The sequence below is a fragment of the Melozone crissalis genome, unplaced genomic scaffold (genome assembly GCF_028551555.1).
Source record: "Melozone crissalis strain CALT ecotype California unplaced genomic scaffold, PUWL_Pcris_2 ptg000027l_1, whole genome shotgun sequence".
NCBI classification, from domain to species: Eukaryota; Metazoa; Chordata; class Aves; order Passeriformes; family Passerellidae; genus Melozone; species Melozone crissalis.
In genome coordinates, this window is record NW_026535805.1 from 39,633,593 (window position 1) to 39,653,032 (window position 19,440).

The 19,440-nt window shown below is 39.3% G+C and overlaps 1 protein-coding gene across 1 annotated transcript in view; it reads left to right on the forward strand.

Moving 5' to 3' along the window:
- The window catches only part of IGF2R (insulin like growth factor 2 receptor), a 56,208-nt gene that overhangs the window by 22,972 nt on the left and 13,796 nt on the right, over window positions 1-19,440 (forward strand). Inside the window, exons 13-33 of the mRNA XM_054279595.1 lie at window positions 2-154; window positions 1,055-1,186; window positions 1,575-1,722; window positions 3,095-3,272; window positions 3,827-3,942; window positions 4,324-4,486; window positions 5,988-6,167; window positions 7,190-7,291; window positions 8,147-8,248; window positions 8,913-9,087; window positions 10,405-10,572; window positions 11,134-11,277; window positions 12,564-12,742; window positions 13,109-13,196; window positions 14,593-14,799; window positions 15,162-15,292; window positions 16,003-16,100; window positions 16,921-17,057; window positions 17,661-17,851; window positions 18,420-18,546; window positions 18,920-19,042. Coding sequence (XP_054135570.1) covers window positions 2-154; window positions 1,055-1,186; window positions 1,575-1,722; window positions 3,095-3,272; window positions 3,827-3,942; window positions 4,324-4,486; window positions 5,988-6,167; window positions 7,190-7,291; window positions 8,147-8,248; window positions 8,913-9,087; window positions 10,405-10,572; window positions 11,134-11,277; window positions 12,564-12,742; window positions 13,109-13,196; window positions 14,593-14,799; window positions 15,162-15,292; window positions 16,003-16,100; window positions 16,921-17,057; window positions 17,661-17,851; window positions 18,420-18,546; window positions 18,920-19,042 — 3,042 coding nt within the window. The remainder of the gene's footprint in view (window position 1; window positions 155-1,054; window positions 1,187-1,574; window positions 1,723-3,094; window positions 3,273-3,826; window positions 3,943-4,323; window positions 4,487-5,987; window positions 6,168-7,189; window positions 7,292-8,146; window positions 8,249-8,912; window positions 9,088-10,404; window positions 10,573-11,133; window positions 11,278-12,563; window positions 12,743-13,108; window positions 13,197-14,592; window positions 14,800-15,161; window positions 15,293-16,002; window positions 16,101-16,920; window positions 17,058-17,660; window positions 17,852-18,419; window positions 18,547-18,919; window positions 19,043-19,440) is intronic.

Below are 19,440 nucleotides of genomic sequence, written 5' to 3' on the forward strand. Positions count from 1 at the left end.
GATAAGCAAAACAACAGCAAGAATCTTGGAACATTTGTATCTTCTCCAAAAAAGGTTGGAGAAAATATTCAACTTATTTATTCAAATGGAGACAGCTGTCCTTCTAAAGAAAAAGTAAAAATCCAAACGGTCATCACTCTAATATGCAGACCAGGTGAGAACATCCGCATCGTGTTCATTGATCCAGTTAAAAACTGTAGGTCATCAAATAAGCCCAGACATGAGTGCAAAATATTAGCATGTGCTAAATATTAGCATGTTTTCTATCTCTTTCTATGCACAAGCTTGAAGTATCAGGGTTTGTTTACCAGGATGATGGCAATATAATTGCAGGTATTCAGTTACTTATCTTTTATGCAAGTACTCTTTAAAAACTCTTGAAATAAGATTCTTCCAAACATGAATAAAGTATGCTTAAGTGTTTAAGACTCCACAAATATCTGGAAGTGATACAAATATCTGGAAGCACTTTCTTTCTCTAGTTGTCTTGGTGGGAAAGAGTAGTTCTGAACTGAGATCAAATACTTTAGCCTTCTTTTCCAGTAAATATGGTTTGTATCTAAACTGCTGGCAGTTTATGAAAGGAAGTTAATATTGTCATGTTGATTATAATAGCCTGCTAGTTAACTGTCTCCCAGGAAAAATAGAAAACCTGCGTTCCTCTACCTCAGCCTGAGGAACTTGGAACTTCCAAATGTGCTGGCTTTTAGGATCAGATTATGCACTATTTGCTAATACAGCTATTGCTTTGTAGTAAAACCAGTTTTGTATATCAAAATACCAGTTTTGTATATCAAACTAGACTTTTTTTCAAATATTGTGATGGTTCTCAGGAGCAGATTGAGCCCTGTGTCTTTACTTCTGGGGTAAACTTTTATTTTTCGGGGGGATGATGCTAAGTCTGTGAAAAATATTTTTGGTTCCATTTTCAAAGAACAGGTACTTTTACAGTTCACTTGGCTTTTGAGGAGAAATTAGTTTCTTAGGTGCAGATTCCTAGTTCCTGTTGGCAGCCTAGCTGTATGTGTAACACATTGCTCTCCACCTATCCCAGGTGATCTAGAAAGTGCTCCAATCTTGATGGCAGAGCTTGAGTGTTCATATGCATTTGAGTGGTATACTGCTGCTGCGTGTGTCCTGTCTAAAACTGAAGGAGATGACTGTCAGGTGTCTGATCCTCAGGCAGGTATGTATTTCTGTTCAGCAAATCAAAAGGTCATTAGGGATAAAACTTATGCCACAACAAATAAGTCTTTATGATACCCGGGAGCAAAGTGAGTTCAGCCTAATACTAAGTACCCACAGTTTTAAGTACGTGCATGTGGAAGAACAGCATGAGCTTAATACTCTCCTAGTGAATGTAAGAAAATAGATGTAATGTGTATTTTACTGAATTAGATCTCTCTGTATAAGAAACCATGCTCTTACTTTGTCCAGTCTGTTTCTGGAACATAATGGCATAGGAGGCGGCTTATTCAGGGGGAGGTGAGCTAGCCATGTGACTGAGTGAATCAAAACCTGTGAGAGATATCAGGACAAAATTGAACTGATACAGTTTATTCCTTCCTGATTAGGTTTCTCTTTTGATTTATCACCTCTGGCCAAGGCAAGAAGTTTCTATACAGTTACTACTCAGGAGTACTGGTTTTACATAAGCGTCTGTGGCAGTCTGCCTGAAGCCCAGTGTCACACAAAATCGGCAGCTTGCCAAGTAGCGCGGAGGTGAGTAACTCATTCTCTTGGCTGTAAGGGAAGGTGTCTTGTTGCATGATGTGTTGTTGGTGTGCAGCAATGAACAATTTGCATGTAAAGTAATTACTTGACTACCTGTAATAGATTCAGGTAACTAGCATATAATTTGCAGTAATTACACTGCCAGCTGTTTCAAGCCAAATGCACATATATGTAACCTTGCTTACAGCTAACTTGTGAGATGGAATGTGCCCATTGCTCTCCTTTTTGTTATCCATAGGGACTGTAAATTCTAGGTTAACTGCTGCAGCTGTAGTAAGGCAACCTATAATCCAGAGATTGAGGGTCAGCTCTGTTCCAAGAGCTGGCGTAAAGAATGTGAGCTTGCTGCACTTGGGATGAGCAGGGGCTGTCTTGGGTAGTAGTGAAGCCCAGATCTTGAATGTTGTACCATATGGCCTCAGGTTGTGCCAGTGGATATTTAGATTAGATAGTAGGAAAAATTTCTTCATGGAAAGGGTTGTCAGGCATTGAAGCAGGCTGCCCAAGGAAGTGGTGGAACTGCCATCCCTGGAAGTGTTCAAAATATGTATGGATATGGACTTGAGGACATGGTTCAGTGGAAGGATTTGGTGGTGGTACTAAGTTGATGGTTGGACTTGATCTGGGAGGTCTTTTCCAACCTTAACAATATTATAATCTCCCTTACTAAATGGGCTGTTCCATGTACTGTCCTAGTGTGTACTGCTACTCTGACAGCATCACTGCTTTTGCCTCCTATAAACTATATCTGAGGTAGCATCAGAAATACCTGTGTATTTCAGGTTCCAGGTCAGCCTGCTGCCAGAGATGGGGTACTTGGCCCTGAGTTACTCTCCAGCCAAGGACAGTTTTCTTCAGACCCTAGAAATGTTCTTCAGAGGAAGATGATCAAGCTAGGTCTGATAGAGTCAATGTTAAGTCAGTGACAAAACACTCCTGAACCAAAGCTGGTACCTAGCAGAGAGCTGTTGTGCAATGATAGGTCTTCATTGCCCATATGTAATTGGATGAGGCCAGTTTGACCCCAAGATGAGGGTGTCTGCAGTTTGACTTCCACTTTGGAGAATGAGAACTTGATGGTATTGTCACCCTTTTAGAGACAGGAGTATTCAAGTTTTCTAGATATCTTAGCAATATGTAACTTCCTTTCCTTTTCAAAGGAGGACATCTGTTCATATTTTAAGTTTCCTTTTGGCAGTGTTCTTTTTATTCCAGCTCACTGAGGTCTAATCAACCCTATTTAATTATTATGCCTTATTATGGTGTCTTGTGTAAGCTTACTTGGTTTCTATTTGTAAGACTTCTCTTCAAGACAATTTTGCGTTCTGTTCACTCTCTAAACTCACTTTTTATTTTCTAGTAACGAGCAGTCTTGGAGTCTTGGACTGCCCAGTTCCAAACTTTCCTATTATGATGGCCTGATTCAGTTGACCTACAAAAATGGTGCAGCATACAACAATGAGAATAAAACACAGCGCTCTACCCTTATAACTTTCCTGTGTGACCATGATGCTGAAATAGGTCAGCCTGAGTATCAGGTAAGAAGTTCTATATGAAGAAAGGAAGGATCTCCATCCTGAAATACTGACAATAGCTACTAGGTCCGTACAAGCAGGGTGTTATGTGTGGAAATACCCAGTATCTGTAAAGCAGACTAAAATAGTTATTTCTCTTGGTACATTTGACTCTTGTTGCAGCCATAAAGCTTTCCTTGACCAGTGAACAGTAAGCTGTTTACCTGGATCCAGATTGTTACCTCACTCTCTTCTAGTGGGCCATGTAATTAGTGCTTTTGGTTGTCTCGTATTTCTAGCTGGAAAAAACCCAAACTGGCTGAGAAGTAACAGATGATATGACTGTGTACCCAGCAGACAGCGGTTTAACAGAACCAGAGCAGTTTTTTTTGGCAAGAGCATTTTTGGTGACACAGGGAATGGCAGGATCTGTAACAAGACAGACCAACACAAATCAATCTGAGAAGATATATCCCAAAACCAAAGGGAGATACCGAGCTTGACGTATAAAGCAGTAGCTGTGGGTGACAAAGTTGTCAATGTGAAAAGCCTCTCTTACCTATTCTGCTCATTTGTAGAAAGAAGATAACTATACCTACAACTTCAGGTGGTACACTGAATATGCTTGTCCAGAAATCCCACTGGAATGTGTTGTGACAGATCCCAACACCATGGACCAATATGACTTGTCAAGGTAGGAAAGTCACGTGTGCAGTGTAACTTAGCTATTCTAGTTTGGTGTTCTGGCTGAAGTTGGTTTCCTGTGTAGACAGCACCAGAAGCTTCACCTCTTGTGAGAGTCTTGACTGCAAGTATGGTGAAATCCCTCTAGTATGTTGACTTGCCTCCTAGGATGTAAACTGACTTTTTGGGATGGTTTTGCTTATAAAAACATATTACCTTGTCAACTGTGCTCTGTGTCCCAGGAATATTCTTTCTAATTGTAGCACTTAAAAATGAGGGGGAGAAGTTAGTCGGGAATGCCTTAGGGTTGCTCCGTTTCTTGAGACTGAGAAAGCTGGAGAGTCTGTGAAGCATGTGTGTCCTTAGAGCAGAACTTTCTCTTTCTGCTCAGATTAGCAAAATCTGAGAAGAGAGGTGAAAACTGGTATGCCATGGATAATTCGAGAGCAAGTGAGCGCAAGAAGTACTACATGAATGTCTGTCGGCCCCTGATTGCTGTCCCAGGATGTGACCGGCGAGCCTCTGTCTGTCAGATGGAATATAAGCAGGTTTCTGTGAGTACCCTTTCCCAACTCAGAGCTGGTTTGCCACATGAGTGAGACTGAAAGAGACACGAGTGAGATTAAAACAGCCATGTGAATTCTGACTCCTTGTGCAGAGGGATATTCTGTGTACCATAATAGTTGCATAACCATAGCAAAATGGTAGAGCTCCTGTCCACCTCTTCAAAGAATAAAGCTTTAATTTTTACAAGTGTACCAATGTCATGTTTGACACTGATGATTTTTTGCCCTGTGTTTCAGAGGCAGACAAGCTGCATCTCTTTTGTATGAATTGCTGGAGTCTCAGAGGCTGCTAGGAATACACATTTCTTTAGGAACAGGCCGGCCTCCTGGATATTTTGTCATGCTTCTGGCTTGTTTTAGATTGAACTGTGGAAAAAATTTGTTTAAAGATTCTTTGTTGCATCCCTGCCCTCCCTGAGCTTGCTTTGGATCTGAAGAGTAGATTAGGTAGACGTTGCCAAGCAAATAAAAGAAGAAACAACACTGGTGGATGTTATGGGCCTCTACTTCTGTATTGCCCTGAAGTATAACAATTTATCATGGAAGTGATAGCAGCTGACAGGCTGAATCGACCTGTTGCCCTGACTGACTTCATTGCTGCTCAGAGCTGTAGGGAAAGCTGAGCTAGAGGCTCATCTGTCCTAGTTCCCTTTATCAAACAGAGAGAACACCTTCCCCTCTTACTGTTGAAGGGAATGTGTTAGTGACTGAAGCCAGTCATTGCCAACACAGCACTTGAGAGATAATTATTGCTCATTCTCTGTGGTAGCAATGGGCCTTGTTGTGCAAGGCTGCTTCCTTTACATGTAGAGACACTTCAGGGCTTTATTACTTCACTGCTTGAGATAGTGAGTAAAAGGTGAGTGCATTGGGTCAATCTAAAGAGTTGTTAAAAAAAAATTTAAAAGGGCAAAAGTCTGTGGACAGCTGGTTTGGAGGTATATTTTTCAGTTTGTTCCTGCTATTGACTTTAAGTAGTTTCTTAAAACTAGGAAACACCAGTTATGTTGCAGTGACAATGACTTCAGACTTTGGTAGTAGCACCTACTGTCTTTCTAGTGCTCAGTTTCTGTCAGTGATTTTTAGCCTTAGCTAAGCATGGCAGATCCCTAAAGTCAATGCTGAGAACACCTGGAGGCTTCCACATATTGTTTCAAAGAGCTCTACAATAAATTCTACCTATTGCAGAAGACACAGGCCTCCCTAAATTGCTAAGCTATATGGCCCAGGAGATGCAGATGGGTGTTCTAAGGTACTACAAGCACCTTATTGTACTAAAAATAAAAACAACAAAAATGGAACTGTACCTTGTTGTGGAGGTTGTCTGTTAAATATGTGAAACTTTACTATAGATTGGGAGAGAAATGTTGAGAACTTTGTTGTCTTCAAGGCTATTGACCTGTGTATACAAGAGTACTGTAGTAGGTATCTTCTTTTTGGTTGTATCTATTTTATTAAAAGTTGTTGACATGCTTTTCTTTATTTCTAGGGTTCTTATTCTGAAGTCACCTCTATTAGTAATCTTGGTGTTGCCAGCAAAGAACTAGTAATTGAAAGACCTGGACATGTTTCTCTAACCTATGCAAATGGCTCTGTGTGCATCAATGCTGATGGAAAGACAACTACTTACACCACTACCATCCACTTTGTCTGTTCCAGGGGCACTCTTGTAAGGACAAATGATCTTCCAGTTGTTATTTCATCATAGTAGGTTTCTCATCCTATAACATGAAGCCAAGTGAAGATGTGTAGTGTATAGCAGATTTGTGGCAAGGGAGACTGCTTGAGGGTTTGAATTGAGATGTAAAACCAAAACTGATTTAGATGCTAGAGGAGCATGTGTCTGCGTATTTTATCATAAACAAGAACTAGATACAAACTAACAGCCTTGATGAACAGTAGTATTTCAGACTAGTCTAATTAGCATGAAAAATACATGAGTACTTAAAACAGCAAACATTGTGGACACTCTTAAGCAGAAAAATATTGTAAGGTGCATTCTCAGGCTTAGGTTCTGCATTCTCCATAGATGGTTGATTCTAGAGTTCTTAAATCTGTAGAGCTTTTTGGACTACAACTCCACATAGTGAAGACTAGATTGAGGGGATTATTAGACTTAAGCTTGTGTAGACTTGTTTTTCCTGGCTTTTTGAATCTGCAGGTCTTGCTCTCACCTTACCCACATGATCTGTAGCCCAAGAGGTGTGGTGAAAAATCTGTGACATGGAGCAGTTATGAACTGCTTTGCTTTTGTCTAAAACACTGACATGAAGTGTACATAATTAATATTCCTGTTACCTTGTTACTTCACCTAACAGATTTCTGTTGCTTTACTTTTGCCTTTTTTTTAAATTATGAACTATGTATTATACACCAAAACTCCTCAAAGCTTAGACTGAGACAAGATCTAGTTATATGTGTCTAGATTAAATATTGACTTTAATCTGAGTATTTGGATGTCAGATTCAGTTCTTGGCTAATGCTTGGTCACATAGTAAATGTTTAACTAAAATAAGTTTTCAGTGATGACCTTCAAAATAAATTGGGGAGAGGGAAGTGGAGTGGAAATTGTGTGCCTTTGTAGTGAAGTGTTTTAGAAGAACATGACAGTTTCTCTAAGGGGGAATCTCAAACATGATGAAGTGTTAGCTATTACACTTACTCTGGTCTTCCTCTGCAATCTGTTTCCAGAGTAGCAGCCCACGGTTTATAGCTATTCTGGATTGTGTGGCCACTTTCTTATGGGAAACTGAGGCTGCTTGCCCAATAAAGGAAGCAAAAGACGATTCCCAGGTGAGAAAGGAGAATATAAATTGTATTTATAGTCTCAATGTACAATGTTTATTTATAGCACTCTTGGTTTCTCTGTTTAAATGGCTCTTGAAGAAAACTACCTAAAGTGAAGTCTTAAGTTGGTCATGATGTAGTCTTGTGATATCTTATCATGTTGTATTTTTGAAGTGTTTCTGAAATGCCTAACTTCTGACAAAAATACTCAGGTGCTTTCTCGTGAGAAAAGTTTACTTCCTCTTGAATGCTTCATTTAATGTTTCATTCCCTTGTTATGTTGCTAGTAAAACTGAGTTTATATGTATGGATATGTAATATCCTTGTTTTCTGCAGATCATCAAATGAGGCTTTTCTTTTTTCACACTAAGCCATGAGATTAGCCCGGTTGCTGAGAGCATGATGCTAATAACACCAAGGTTGAGGGTTTGATTCCTGTTTGATCCCCATATGAGCCATACATTAAACAGTTGGACTCAATGATCCTTGTGGGTCCCTTCCAATGAAAAATATTCTGTGAAATCTACTCAGTTGCTTCTGCTTTACAGGTCTCACCATAAACACATTAGTGTGAAAACAGCCCTCAGTTAAAATTTCCATGCTCTTAGCTAATATGATAGATGCCATCTCTTAAATTCCACTTTCGTATGTTGGTGTGGCTGATGTCAGTGGACAAAAAGAATTGAACAAATATACAAAAGAATTGAATGAAGCTACTGCCAGAGTAGCTTATATATGTTCTATATGCAGGGTAGGAATATGTCTAAATCACTGCTTTGGTTCTTGAAACGAGTTAGAGGTAAAATCTAAGCAGAAGAAATGCAGAAGGAGAAAATAATTTTGTTGTAATTTTTTCCCCAGTCGTGCTCTGTGCGAGATCCAAACACTGGTTTTGTGTTCAACCTGCAGCCATTGGCTTCTGAGCAAGGGTATACAGTTACTGGCAATGGGAAAACGTTCTCGGTAAGGATTTTGACTGCATTCTGTGTTGTTTGAGTGCTGTTGTTGCATTTTTTGTCTTGCATAGTGATCTAGGGGAGCTTTCACTCAGCCTTCTTAGGAAGTATGAGTTGGCAGGAAAGCGTTGTGGTTGAGGGAGGGAATGAAAGATTACTTCATTCGCCTAATCTTGAAAGCATTGAACTTCTGGTTCTTGGAGAACATGAGGTAGCCACACTTTTGAGGCTCCTTTTTGAGGTGATTTTCCCCTCCTGGACTCTCTTGTGTACTGCCAATTTATCTGCTGATTCTGAAGAAATTGACAGGGAAAGCCTAGAAAGGGATTTAGTCTGTGCATATCAGTGTTTTTAATGTAATCTGCATGTGTCAGTAATCCTAGGCTGTCATAGATAATACCATAGTGATATCTTTAGGCCAAGAATAAACATGCTGAACCACATCCTTTACTTCTAGTGGGGAGAATTTATGGACCTCATAATCCGAAGATTGAGGATGCTCTTACTGTATTATAGTTGAATTATAGTCTGTAATTTCTGCACTGCAAGACAACTGTGTTGGTTCAAATAGTTCTCTACAAGTGTTTTACTGATGTAGAAATGGCTCTGTGGACCTTGTTTTTCTGATGCAGTTAATACTATGTACATCTACATGTTTTCAAAATTTCTAGCTAAACATTTGTGGAGACTTGCCATATTGTGGTAAAATCAATGGCAAAACAGCTGCTGGGTGTGAAAGAGAAAAGCTGACACCTCTGAGGCCACTGGAATTGGACAAAACCCTTTATCTATCCAGTGAAGGGTTTCTAACTCTTACCTACAGAGGCCGTCTTCATGTGGAATCAGGTGAGTTCAGGAAATACACAGGGTATTGTAAAAACTTAGTGTGAGTGGTCTTCATTCCTTCTTTTGTTCATGTGCTGAAGTATATTTGGCTTAGTATTAATTACTTAAACAAGCTTGCTCCTATGGAAATTTTAGGAAATTTAGCCATTACACAGAATGGTAATGGCTCAGTAATACATGTGCATTTCAAAACTCTAGGAAAGTGACTCAGTACACTATAGGGTTTTCTCCTTAGCAGATGAAAAGTACTGGTCCTTGCATGGAGAAATGGATAGTCAAATTGGGAAAACAAAATGAACTCAGATTCTTTTTCTAAGTGAAGTAATAGCTTTTAGCTTCAGTTTCATGGATAATTCTCTCTAAAGGTATTTCATATCTGAAAGGTCAGTTTTCAGTAAGCTTGTGCTCTCCTGTATGGAATTTTTTGAATTAGTGCTCTAATACTTCATATGCACCTACTTCATGAATTAGATCTTTTGCAGGTAAAATGAATTAAAAATGTATATCTGTTTTTTTGATAGTAGATGCTCTTCAATTATACTGAAATTGAGCTTTGTAGAAAGAAATAAGACATCTTAACAACAAAAGACCTTGGGAAAACTGAGTTTTGGTTCAGGAACCTCAAATGCTTCAGCATGCTCAGTTGCTTGGGTGCTATCTCTTATTTTCTCAGTTGTGACATTTTTGTACATAATATGTAACAGTGATTAAGCTCTTATGTATTTTACTTTGAGAGGTTCTACAATTTTTGTACTAAGCATTTTGCTGACAAATACTACTGCCTGACATAATTCTGTCACTTCTTGAGGACTAAACAGAACTTAACATATAGTGCTTTGATAGGATCAGTATTACTTGTTCTGCAGTCATTACACTGAACTTCTTACAAACAAACAGAACCCCTAAACCAAAACTTTGTGTGATGTAATTTAAAAGCTGCTTGTTACCACTGGTGGTGTTTTAAAAGGTTTCTGTTTCTTCATATATGTCAAAGAACATAGGGAGCAGAGGTCAGTGAAGGTAATCATGTTGTTGAAATGTGTCAAGGAGACACATTTCAACAAGATGATTACATTGTCAAGGCATGTTTTGGTCTCTTGTTTGTAGAGGCAATGGTGCCTGCTAGGCAATTTTTCATGGCTCTCTGAAGAAGGCTTGCATATTTACAGCTAAAACCCCATAATCAGCAAGGTGGTGTTATCCTTGAAGCAGTTATTAATAAGAAACTCTTAAAAAATTTTGAAGTAGAGTATTAGCTTGAACTTAAATTCAAGTGTTCCAAACAGAACCATCAGTAGATAAATGTTTGTTTTATAGGAACATCAGACATGCTCAGAGTGACTTTCATTTGTAATGATTCATATCCTGGAGAGCTTAAGTTTGTGCGTGAGGAGATAAACAGCGTGCTGGACGTCCATGATACTTTTTTTGAGTTTCACACAGCTCTGGCTTGTGCTCCTGCTCCTGTAGATTGTCAGGTTACAGGTGAGTACCTGGAATTTAGGTGGGCTCTTTCCCATGTTGGAAGGATTAACTGGGCGGCAAACTTCTGCTCAGTGGAGGGCTGTAAGATTACCTATTGAGAAGACATTTGTGAGACTTAAAATCTTTGTAGAAGTTGTAGAGTGGGAGAAGAGGGAAGTTGTTTGAAGCAGGCTTAACTTAAAAAACAGGGAAAGAAGCTAATTTAAAACATTGTGGTATACACGAGAAAGTTGATAATTACTTTGAAAACATTTAATCATTACTGTGACTGATGCTGCTTCAGCCCTACTCTAAAGAAAATGAGTTAATTTAGTATTGACATCTGTAAAAATGCACCTGTGATTTGTGGAGAAGTTACATTTGGGAAGTAACTGTCAAGGGAACTGTGTTCTACATTTGGCATGGTGATGTTTTTGTGGCAACAGTACATTCTCTTAATACATATCTAATGTGATTCTGAAAATTATTTTGAGTTGTGTATTTGTCAGTGAAACTGGTATCATTTCAGATCCAATTCTGCTGCAAGTATTAAGTTCTCTCCGCTTACTGCATTTCTTCTAGATGCTGCTGGCAATGAGTATGACTTAAGTGACTTGAGCAAAGACGGTGAGCCGTGGGTTGCTATAGACACTTCAAAGGAAGCGAAAAAGCGAACGTTTTTCTTGAATGTCTGCAAGCCCCTGCCCTACGTGACTGGGTGTCCTGGTAAGCCACGTGGCAAGCACTTCTTAACTTGTGTCTTCTGATGCAAGAGCTTATAGTCAGAGTGATGTCCCTGGGTGTTTTAGTAAGATTTATTGACTCCTGTCTGTTTAATCACAGAAATAGCATAGATCTGGGTGACGTATGTCACCCATGTGTCTGGGTGACATATGCAGGAGTATTAGTAAACAGACTTCTGCAAGCTGAGAGGAGTCTTAATGCTCATCAGGACTCTTGCATTGAGATGTATATTAATGCATTTGGGAAAATTGCATTGAGGGCTGTATTGCCAGGATCTGTGAGCTTATTATTATTTTTTAAAGAAGATAGGATATAAAGTGTTGTGGTTCAACCCCAGCTAGCAGTCAACCCCATTCAGCTGCTTGCTCACTTCCCTACCAGCAGGATCAGGGTGAGAATCAGAGGGGTGAAGGTAAGAAATTGTGGTTTCTGGTAAAGACATTTTAATGGGCAAAGCATAAGCTGAGCATACAAGCAAAGCAAAACAAGAAGTTAACTCCCTTCTTCCCATGGGGAGACAGGTGTTCAGCTATCTCCAGGAGGGCAGGGCTGCATTACGTGTAACAGTGACTTGGGAATACAAACATCATAATTCCAAATGTCCCTCCTTCCTCCTCCTTCCCCCACTTTATATGAGCATGACGTCATATGGTTTAGAATATCCCTTTGATCAGTTTGAGTCACCTGCCCCTGCTGTGTCTCCTCCCAGCCTCCTGTGCCCCCCCAGCTTCCCTTCCCATATTATAGTAGGAAAAGCAGAAAAGGTCTTGGCTTTATGTAAGCCCTGCTCAGCAATAACAAAAACTCTCTATATTATCAACCCTGTGTTCAGTACAAATCCAAAACACAGCCTCATATTCACCACTGTGAAGAAAATGAACCCGAAACTAGTGCAGAAAGTCAAATGTTGTTGAAGCCTCCTAACTGAATGAAGCCAGAATCAGAAGCTTCAGCTGTGTCTTACTCCATTTCTGCCCAGTTTAATGTATTTAACTGTACTGTAGTCTTTTACAAGTCTGTGGAATCAGATAAATCAGTGCAGTTTGAAAGATTTGAGTATGCAGGAGTGACTTGTTACATTCCTCAGAGGCTTTAGGTACTCTGTGTTTCTAACTGTGTTGATGAATATGTGTGTGTTGTATTCTGCTTCAGGAGTTTGAGACAGTTTACTTCAAAGCTCTCTTAAAACTACCCTGTTATATTATTTTACAATCAATTTAGCACTAGTTGTTAAAGCTTTGAACTAAACACCAGTTCTTTTCCTGTAGGTGGTGCCATAGGATCTTGTGTGAAATACACTGGCAAAAGCAAGAACCTGGGAGTCATTCAGATAAACCCCCAGGCTGCTACTGATGGGTCATTGAGCATTATCTACTTGAATGGTGACACGTGCAAAGATAATCAGCGTTACTCCACACGTATCATTTTCCAGTGTGATCAAACAACGGTAATTTTCTACTTGCTCCTAATGAGGATTTTAGTGCTTTTACCAAAATAAACCATGTTTATTCCTCTTAACTTGGAGAGACTGATTCTAAAAAGTAAAATCTTACATATTGGGTTTTTCCTTGGCTCTTCTTGAAAAAGCTGTCTGTTTTGCTGAACCTGTAGAACACAATTGTGAACTATTGTGGAATCCTTTTTTCTCCTGTGAGCCACCAAAAGCAGCTCTTTGCTGAACATGAATACTGCAATTTGATAGTGGAGATTTTAAACTGCGAAACTGCAGGAAAAAAAAAAAGCTATGTACATATGTTTTGAGACTTGCAGTGTAGTTGTTAGTAAGCCTCCTTCATATGGCTCTTTTCTGTAGGGATCACCAGTGTTGGAGCAAGAGAATGACTGTGAGTTTGTCTTTGTTTGGAGGACTTTGGCAGCATGTCCTGTTCACAAAGCAGAAGGTAAGTAGTTATTTGAGATTTAAAGTATCATTCAAACTGTACAAGTAATAAATACTTGAATGAAACTACATTGGGTTCTTGCCCTGTGAATCTTTGTGTTAAAAGTGTTGGCTTGTGGAGGAATGTCTGTTCTGAGCTTTAAGCTAACCACAAATCCTGTCTAATGTTAAAAGTACAAGTTAGGATGAGAGGCAAATGTACTTGCCTATCTAGAGAAAGAAGGTGTAATACAATACTTTATCAAAACAGCATAATTACTCTCTTGTTAAATCACAGACAGACTTGCTAGTAAATAATAAAACTTCAGTTTTCATGAGAATGGAGTTGATTCTGTGCCTGGCAAGTCATTCCCTTTTCCTCACCAAAGACTGGAAGCAAGATAAAACTTGACCCTTTTTAGACAATGGTTGAGAGGCCAGTGGGGGAGTCTCAGTTTGTATTTGACTCCAGGATGTGCAACAAGAAATCACAAGTTCTGGTTCTGGTACTTGATTGTCTCTTAGATGGAATGTGTGGGCATCTTCTCTGCCTTTGCAGGCTTTGTTTTGCAGCTTGTAGGTAATTCCTTATTCTTGGACTTCCTGTAAGGGATCTGTCACAACGGTCCTAGTCTTGATTGAAACTGCTGGTGAACTGACATGGCATGAGGAATGTTCACAAACTGCTGCTCTGTAGCACATAATTACTGTGCAGAACACTGGTGACTGAATTGTGGTTTTGAAGGAGGAAACCTGATGTCTTTAGCTGGGTACCAACGTGTATGATTGACAAGAGCATAATGTTTGAGTGATGCAATCTGATGTTTTTTTAAAAGCTTCAGAATATTGAGCAAAGGGTCACTTTAAAAACTGAGGACTTGAGCAACAGCAAAGTCACTGACATATAGCAGCTAATGACACTCAGGAAACTAGAATTTTCCTAAACCTTCTTTTATATGCATTTTTGTAGATTTGTAAGCTTGAATAAATATTTCCTATGACTGATTGATTATTTTCTCAACTCATCAAACTTCAGAGCTGTTAAAAGAAGATACAAGACTGACATCTAGGACACCTCTTGCTTTGATCTTGTGACCTTGCTGTTCTTTCCAGATAATTAAGCAAGTTCTGGACTTAGTGTCTGATTTTGTACTTTACCTTCAGCACAGCTGAAAGAAGAACTTGAGACCACTCTGAGGCAGTTTTTGAACTACAGTGTGGCTTTTGCATCTTGCTTTAGTGGCAGTTATAAAAGAAATGTGCCATTTATACTAAGATGGTTCTTCAGTGTCACTGCCTTAAAGTAGCTACTCATTTTTGTGGCATTATTTGTCCAGTAAGCCTTAATTGTCCCCACTGTATTTGGGAAGGCTAATAGATCTTAAGTTGTAATTTAAATTGTTAACTTCTCTTTAAAGGAAAAGATTGCCAGGTGAAAGATCCAAGGTATGGTCATGTTTTTGACCTGAGGCCACTTTCCAATAAAGACATCAAAGTGAGTACAGATGAGTATGACTACTACTTCAGAGTTTGTGGAGAAATAACAGAGCCTTGCTCTGCAGAGCATCACAGTGTTGCATCATGTCAAGTAAAGAAGATGGACCCTAACTTCAAGAAAGTAGCAGGTACTGCACTTACCTAAACAAACCTAAGGAATAGGAAGATTAACTAAGGTGTAATAGAAGAAGGGTTCTTGCTAATCTAGTACATCTAATGAGATAAAACACCTCACTGCTTTTGCTCAATGTGCAGATAAATGGCATACATGTAGTTACCTTGACACTCAGTTATAAATTAGTTCAGCTTTACTGTACTGGAGTAGTAGACCCACAATAACTGGATTGCAAGTTTTAGAGGAAGGTTGAGGTCTGTCTGTCTATTCTTTAATTGTGCATTTTATTGTTGTTTATGTGACCTGTTGTCAGAGACATTACTGCAATTGTGTGTTTACTGTAGCTGTTGACTTTTCTCAACTCTTTGCTTCTAGGCTTGCGTACAGACAAACTGACTTTCAAAAATGGTCTAATAATGATTAATTACACCAGTGGAGAAAAATGTCATAAAATATATGAACGATCAACTGCTATATTATTCTATTGTGACAAGACTACATCTGAGGTTAGTTTCAAAACATGCTACCTGTACATACGGTCTTCCAGAGTTTCTCTCCTTTTTAAAGTGTGGAAGGTTAGGGTTAATAACATGAACGTGCCTAATCATTTACAGATTAGACAAGTGATTCAAAGGTGCTATGAGGGGACAAAAAGATGAAGAATGTTTTGAATCTCATGTCTATGGATGGTGCCTTTATCATTGCCTAGGAAGATCAGTGCATATTGTTCCTTTAAGGGATGTCTGTCATTACCAGAGCTCTTGGAGAAGTTGGGAAGGGATGTTCTTCCATAAATAACAGCTGTTTCTTTGTAAGAAATAAGAGGTAGAAGGTTGAATGTGCAGGAAAGCAGGTATTACATGGCCAGACTGGTTAAAAATAAGCAGGTATTACATGGCCAGACTGGTTAAAAATAAAATTACTTGCTTTTGGTATCTGATTTGTGCTTCCCTTACTGTTCTAAAACAACTTTGTCTAGAATTACTTTTGGTCTTCTTATTTCCTGGGGGAGGCAGCAATTGCTAATGTCTGCCCTTTTATCAGAAGTGTGCATGTGGATAAACTCAGGTTTGGGAGAAGCCATGCTTAGCTGGTCAGAGGCATAGTGTGGCTCTAAGACAATATGCGTGTTCTTACTGAAGCATGACTGAGGCATTTCACTGTTTCCATGTGTCTAAATGAGAAAGCAAATTAATTTTGTATTGTGTTCTTTCAGCCTATATTTTTGAAGGAAACTCCAGACTGCACCTACATGTTTGAATGGCATACTCAGCATGCTTGCCCACCTGTTAAATCTACTGAGTGCTCCTACAAGTAAGTTGTTTCCACAAAATTAAAACGGAGCTGTATATTGAGAGAGACAAATACAGCCTTCTTGCAATGCAGTGCAACACTGCCCCTTTAGCTATTGGGTTTTGACCAGCTAATGTAGCATTCGATGCCAGTGCATAATATTTTAAATAACTTTTGCAATTTGTGCTTCTGAAAACTAATTTCATTGGGAAAAAACCAACTTTGAGATTCTTCTGTGGAATAATAAAAGGGAGCTGTTTGGTATGTATTGATGGTTGAATCTGAGTATGTTAGGTGGTTGCAAGTGTCAAGTTGTTATTTAACAGTAGCTAATTTAAATAAGACTACAACTGTCTGTTTGGAATTTCCACCAAACAGTGCTTCAGGAAAAATGTCATTTATTTCTGTCACAGCCAAGTATTAGCTCATTAGGATTGGATGTGGGGTCAGATGTGGCTAATATTTGGACATCTGGCCTCTTTATAGGTCTCTACCCTAAGGTAAACCAGTGGATTTTAACTGGGTGTTAAATACATACACACTGTAACTGTGTGCATGCTTGCCATGCACTGAAAGCCAACATGCTTGAATTAAAAGCTGGAATTACTCTTGCATTGGCTGAGAGCTGTGTGCATGTGGACAGTTTCTGTGGGAGTAGCTGGTGCAGTGATGTTATCCCTCTACTGAATTTAAAGTTTCTGGGGGGCACTGCGTCTGATGCAGACTTCTTTTCCAGTGTAACAGTCTGCTTAGAGTTATCAGGTTGAAATTGCTTTAGTAACTTAAGAATTGCAACTTTGAAGTGCTTAATTATTTTACATGCCTTTAATCTTTTGTACAGGGATGCTGAAGGAAATTCCTATGACTTTTCGTCCCTGACACGACACAGGGAGAACTGGGAGGCCATTGCTATATCTGCTCCTACCCAGAAATACTACATTAATGTCTGCAGGCCCTTGGTACCCTACAGTGCTACACGTAAGTGCAAAATACAGATATATTCTTCCTATAGCTGGGGAAGGCAAGTGGCAGGACAGTACTGCTAGTGGCTGTTCTCAGCAAAATAAATCACAAAGCAAAGCATGTGGAGACAGTATGTGGTGTGATTTTAGCACCAGAGGGAAAGGTAGGTTGTGAGCCTGATTTCCATCTGCTTAGTGGGTGAGATTTACTAGCAGCTCTTCTCTTGATAGCTTTGGTACTCTAGCTCTTCAGTCCTTATCCAAAGTTTGCTATAGCTCTTAAAGATTAAAATAATAATTTCAGAATTTCCATATGGCATCTTCTGACTGACTCTACATTTCGTGCAGTGCAAGGCCAGACTGTAGCCTTCCACTCTGTACTAGTCTACTTCCCCTGTGGTAGCTGCCACTACTTTTTGCATGATTTTAAGTGAAATGAGACAATTGCTGCTAGTTGCAATTTTTGGGGAAAATGCACCCCTATGAGTATGTCTGGGACAATGCCTTGGAGACAGATCAGCCATGGTATACCTGAAAATAGAGTAGTGGACTTTTATTCCAGGCTAGTACACCTTACTAACATTTGAAGTAATAATGCAATTTTTGTTTATATGTATAGGTTCCTGCCCTTCTGATGCCGCTGCCTCCCTCATTGAGGGTACAAAATGTACCAGTCTTGGGGAAGTGGCTGATGGTCCTCGTTGGGAAAATGTCACTTTTATCCTGAAATACATTAATGGAGATCTGTGTCCAGATCAAATGCGGAGCAAAACGACAATATTGCGACTCAAGTGTGATGAAAACAGAATTGTAAGTGGGTTCCTTTGGTTCCTTCTGCTGGGATTTTAGGTGTTCATGCAAGCAGAAGGACTTCTAGTACTTGGATTTTAGATGCTGAGTGATTAAGAGATTGTGTTGTATACTCTGTTAGCACAAATTTTATCATCTGTAATAGCTTCAGATCATCTGCTTACATCTTGAAGATGAATGTAGTGCAGGTTGGGAAGTGCTTCAAGTAGTAAATAATGCTGTTGACTGTGTAGCTCTTAACTCTTGTGCATCTCTATGCCTTGCCATTAAGTAGTCTTCTATTTGATGAGATTTGAATTGCCTTTTGGATTTTCTATTGCCCTAGGCTACCTTTAGCTCTCCTCTCATTAATTTTATTTCTCCTGATAATGATTCTATACTATTGTGTATTTGACATAATCACAGTTAAATACTCTGATCTTGGATTAATTCAGTGGACTATGATGATCTGTCAGGTTTTAGGACTGGTGTTTGAACTGAGCTCAGCTACAGGCTGCAGGGATAAACCCATTGGCATGAATCTTACACTATCACTTTATAGTTGCTCTCTCCACTGTTTTGTGTTTAGGAATCAAAGCCAGAACTTATAACTGCCATTGAAGATTGTGAATATACCTTCTTATGGTTCACTGCTGCTGCATGTCCCCTTAAAAGCAGTGTGCAAAATGACTGTCGGGTCACCAATCCTGCCACAGGTAAGGAGGAGGCCTCAGGATTTTCTATGTGGAAGAGGCTGCTGGAAGCAGCACTGCTGTGTTTGTGTTCTTTAGGGACTTCTGTTAGTAAAGAGCAGTATGACACATCCTCTGGATAGTGACCAACAAGCTTACTGATGGTAGAAATCTCTTGTACTGCAATGTCACTTGGAACATAAATAGCTGATAGTTGAAACACTAGTTTTTCCCCTATTAGTGTGAATAAGAAATTGTTTGCCTTTCTAAGCTAGCAGACAAGTAGGGTCTGGTTAACCTTCTGACTAAATTAAGTTACTGCAAGCTTATAATACAAAGAAATATCTTGATTTTGAATCTGAATAAGAGATTAAATTGTTCCCTGATCTCCCTATAGGCCACCTCTTTGATCTGACACCTTTGAAGCGAGAGTCTGGCTATACCATCAGTGATTCCCACAACAGAATAATTGAGTTGAATGTTTGTGCTGAAGTTAAAAGTTCATGTGCTAATGGAGCTGGTAAGCAACTTATCCTCTCTGGTACTGTAATCATTGACTATAGGGTAACCAAAGAAATGCTTATGCTCAAGTTTACTGCAAAATGTGATTTTACTGCAAATGCAGAAGGAGTGAAGGGAGCAGCTTGTGGCTGTACTGACCAGGAACATAAAACTGTTTTAGGAAATGAGGCCATATATTTTTACCCAACACCATTCACATGGGCTCACTTCAAGTCCCAGTCCCTTTATTTCCTAATGAATGGACATGAAGGCAGGAATGTAGTTGCTTCTACTGCATGTCTTTAATGCTGTGAAAATGGAAACATTACAGTCTTCCAGCTAAAGTGAACTTTATAGTGATGCATTGCTGTAATATGTCTACACTGGGCTTTGTGTCTGTACTTCAAACCCTCTTTC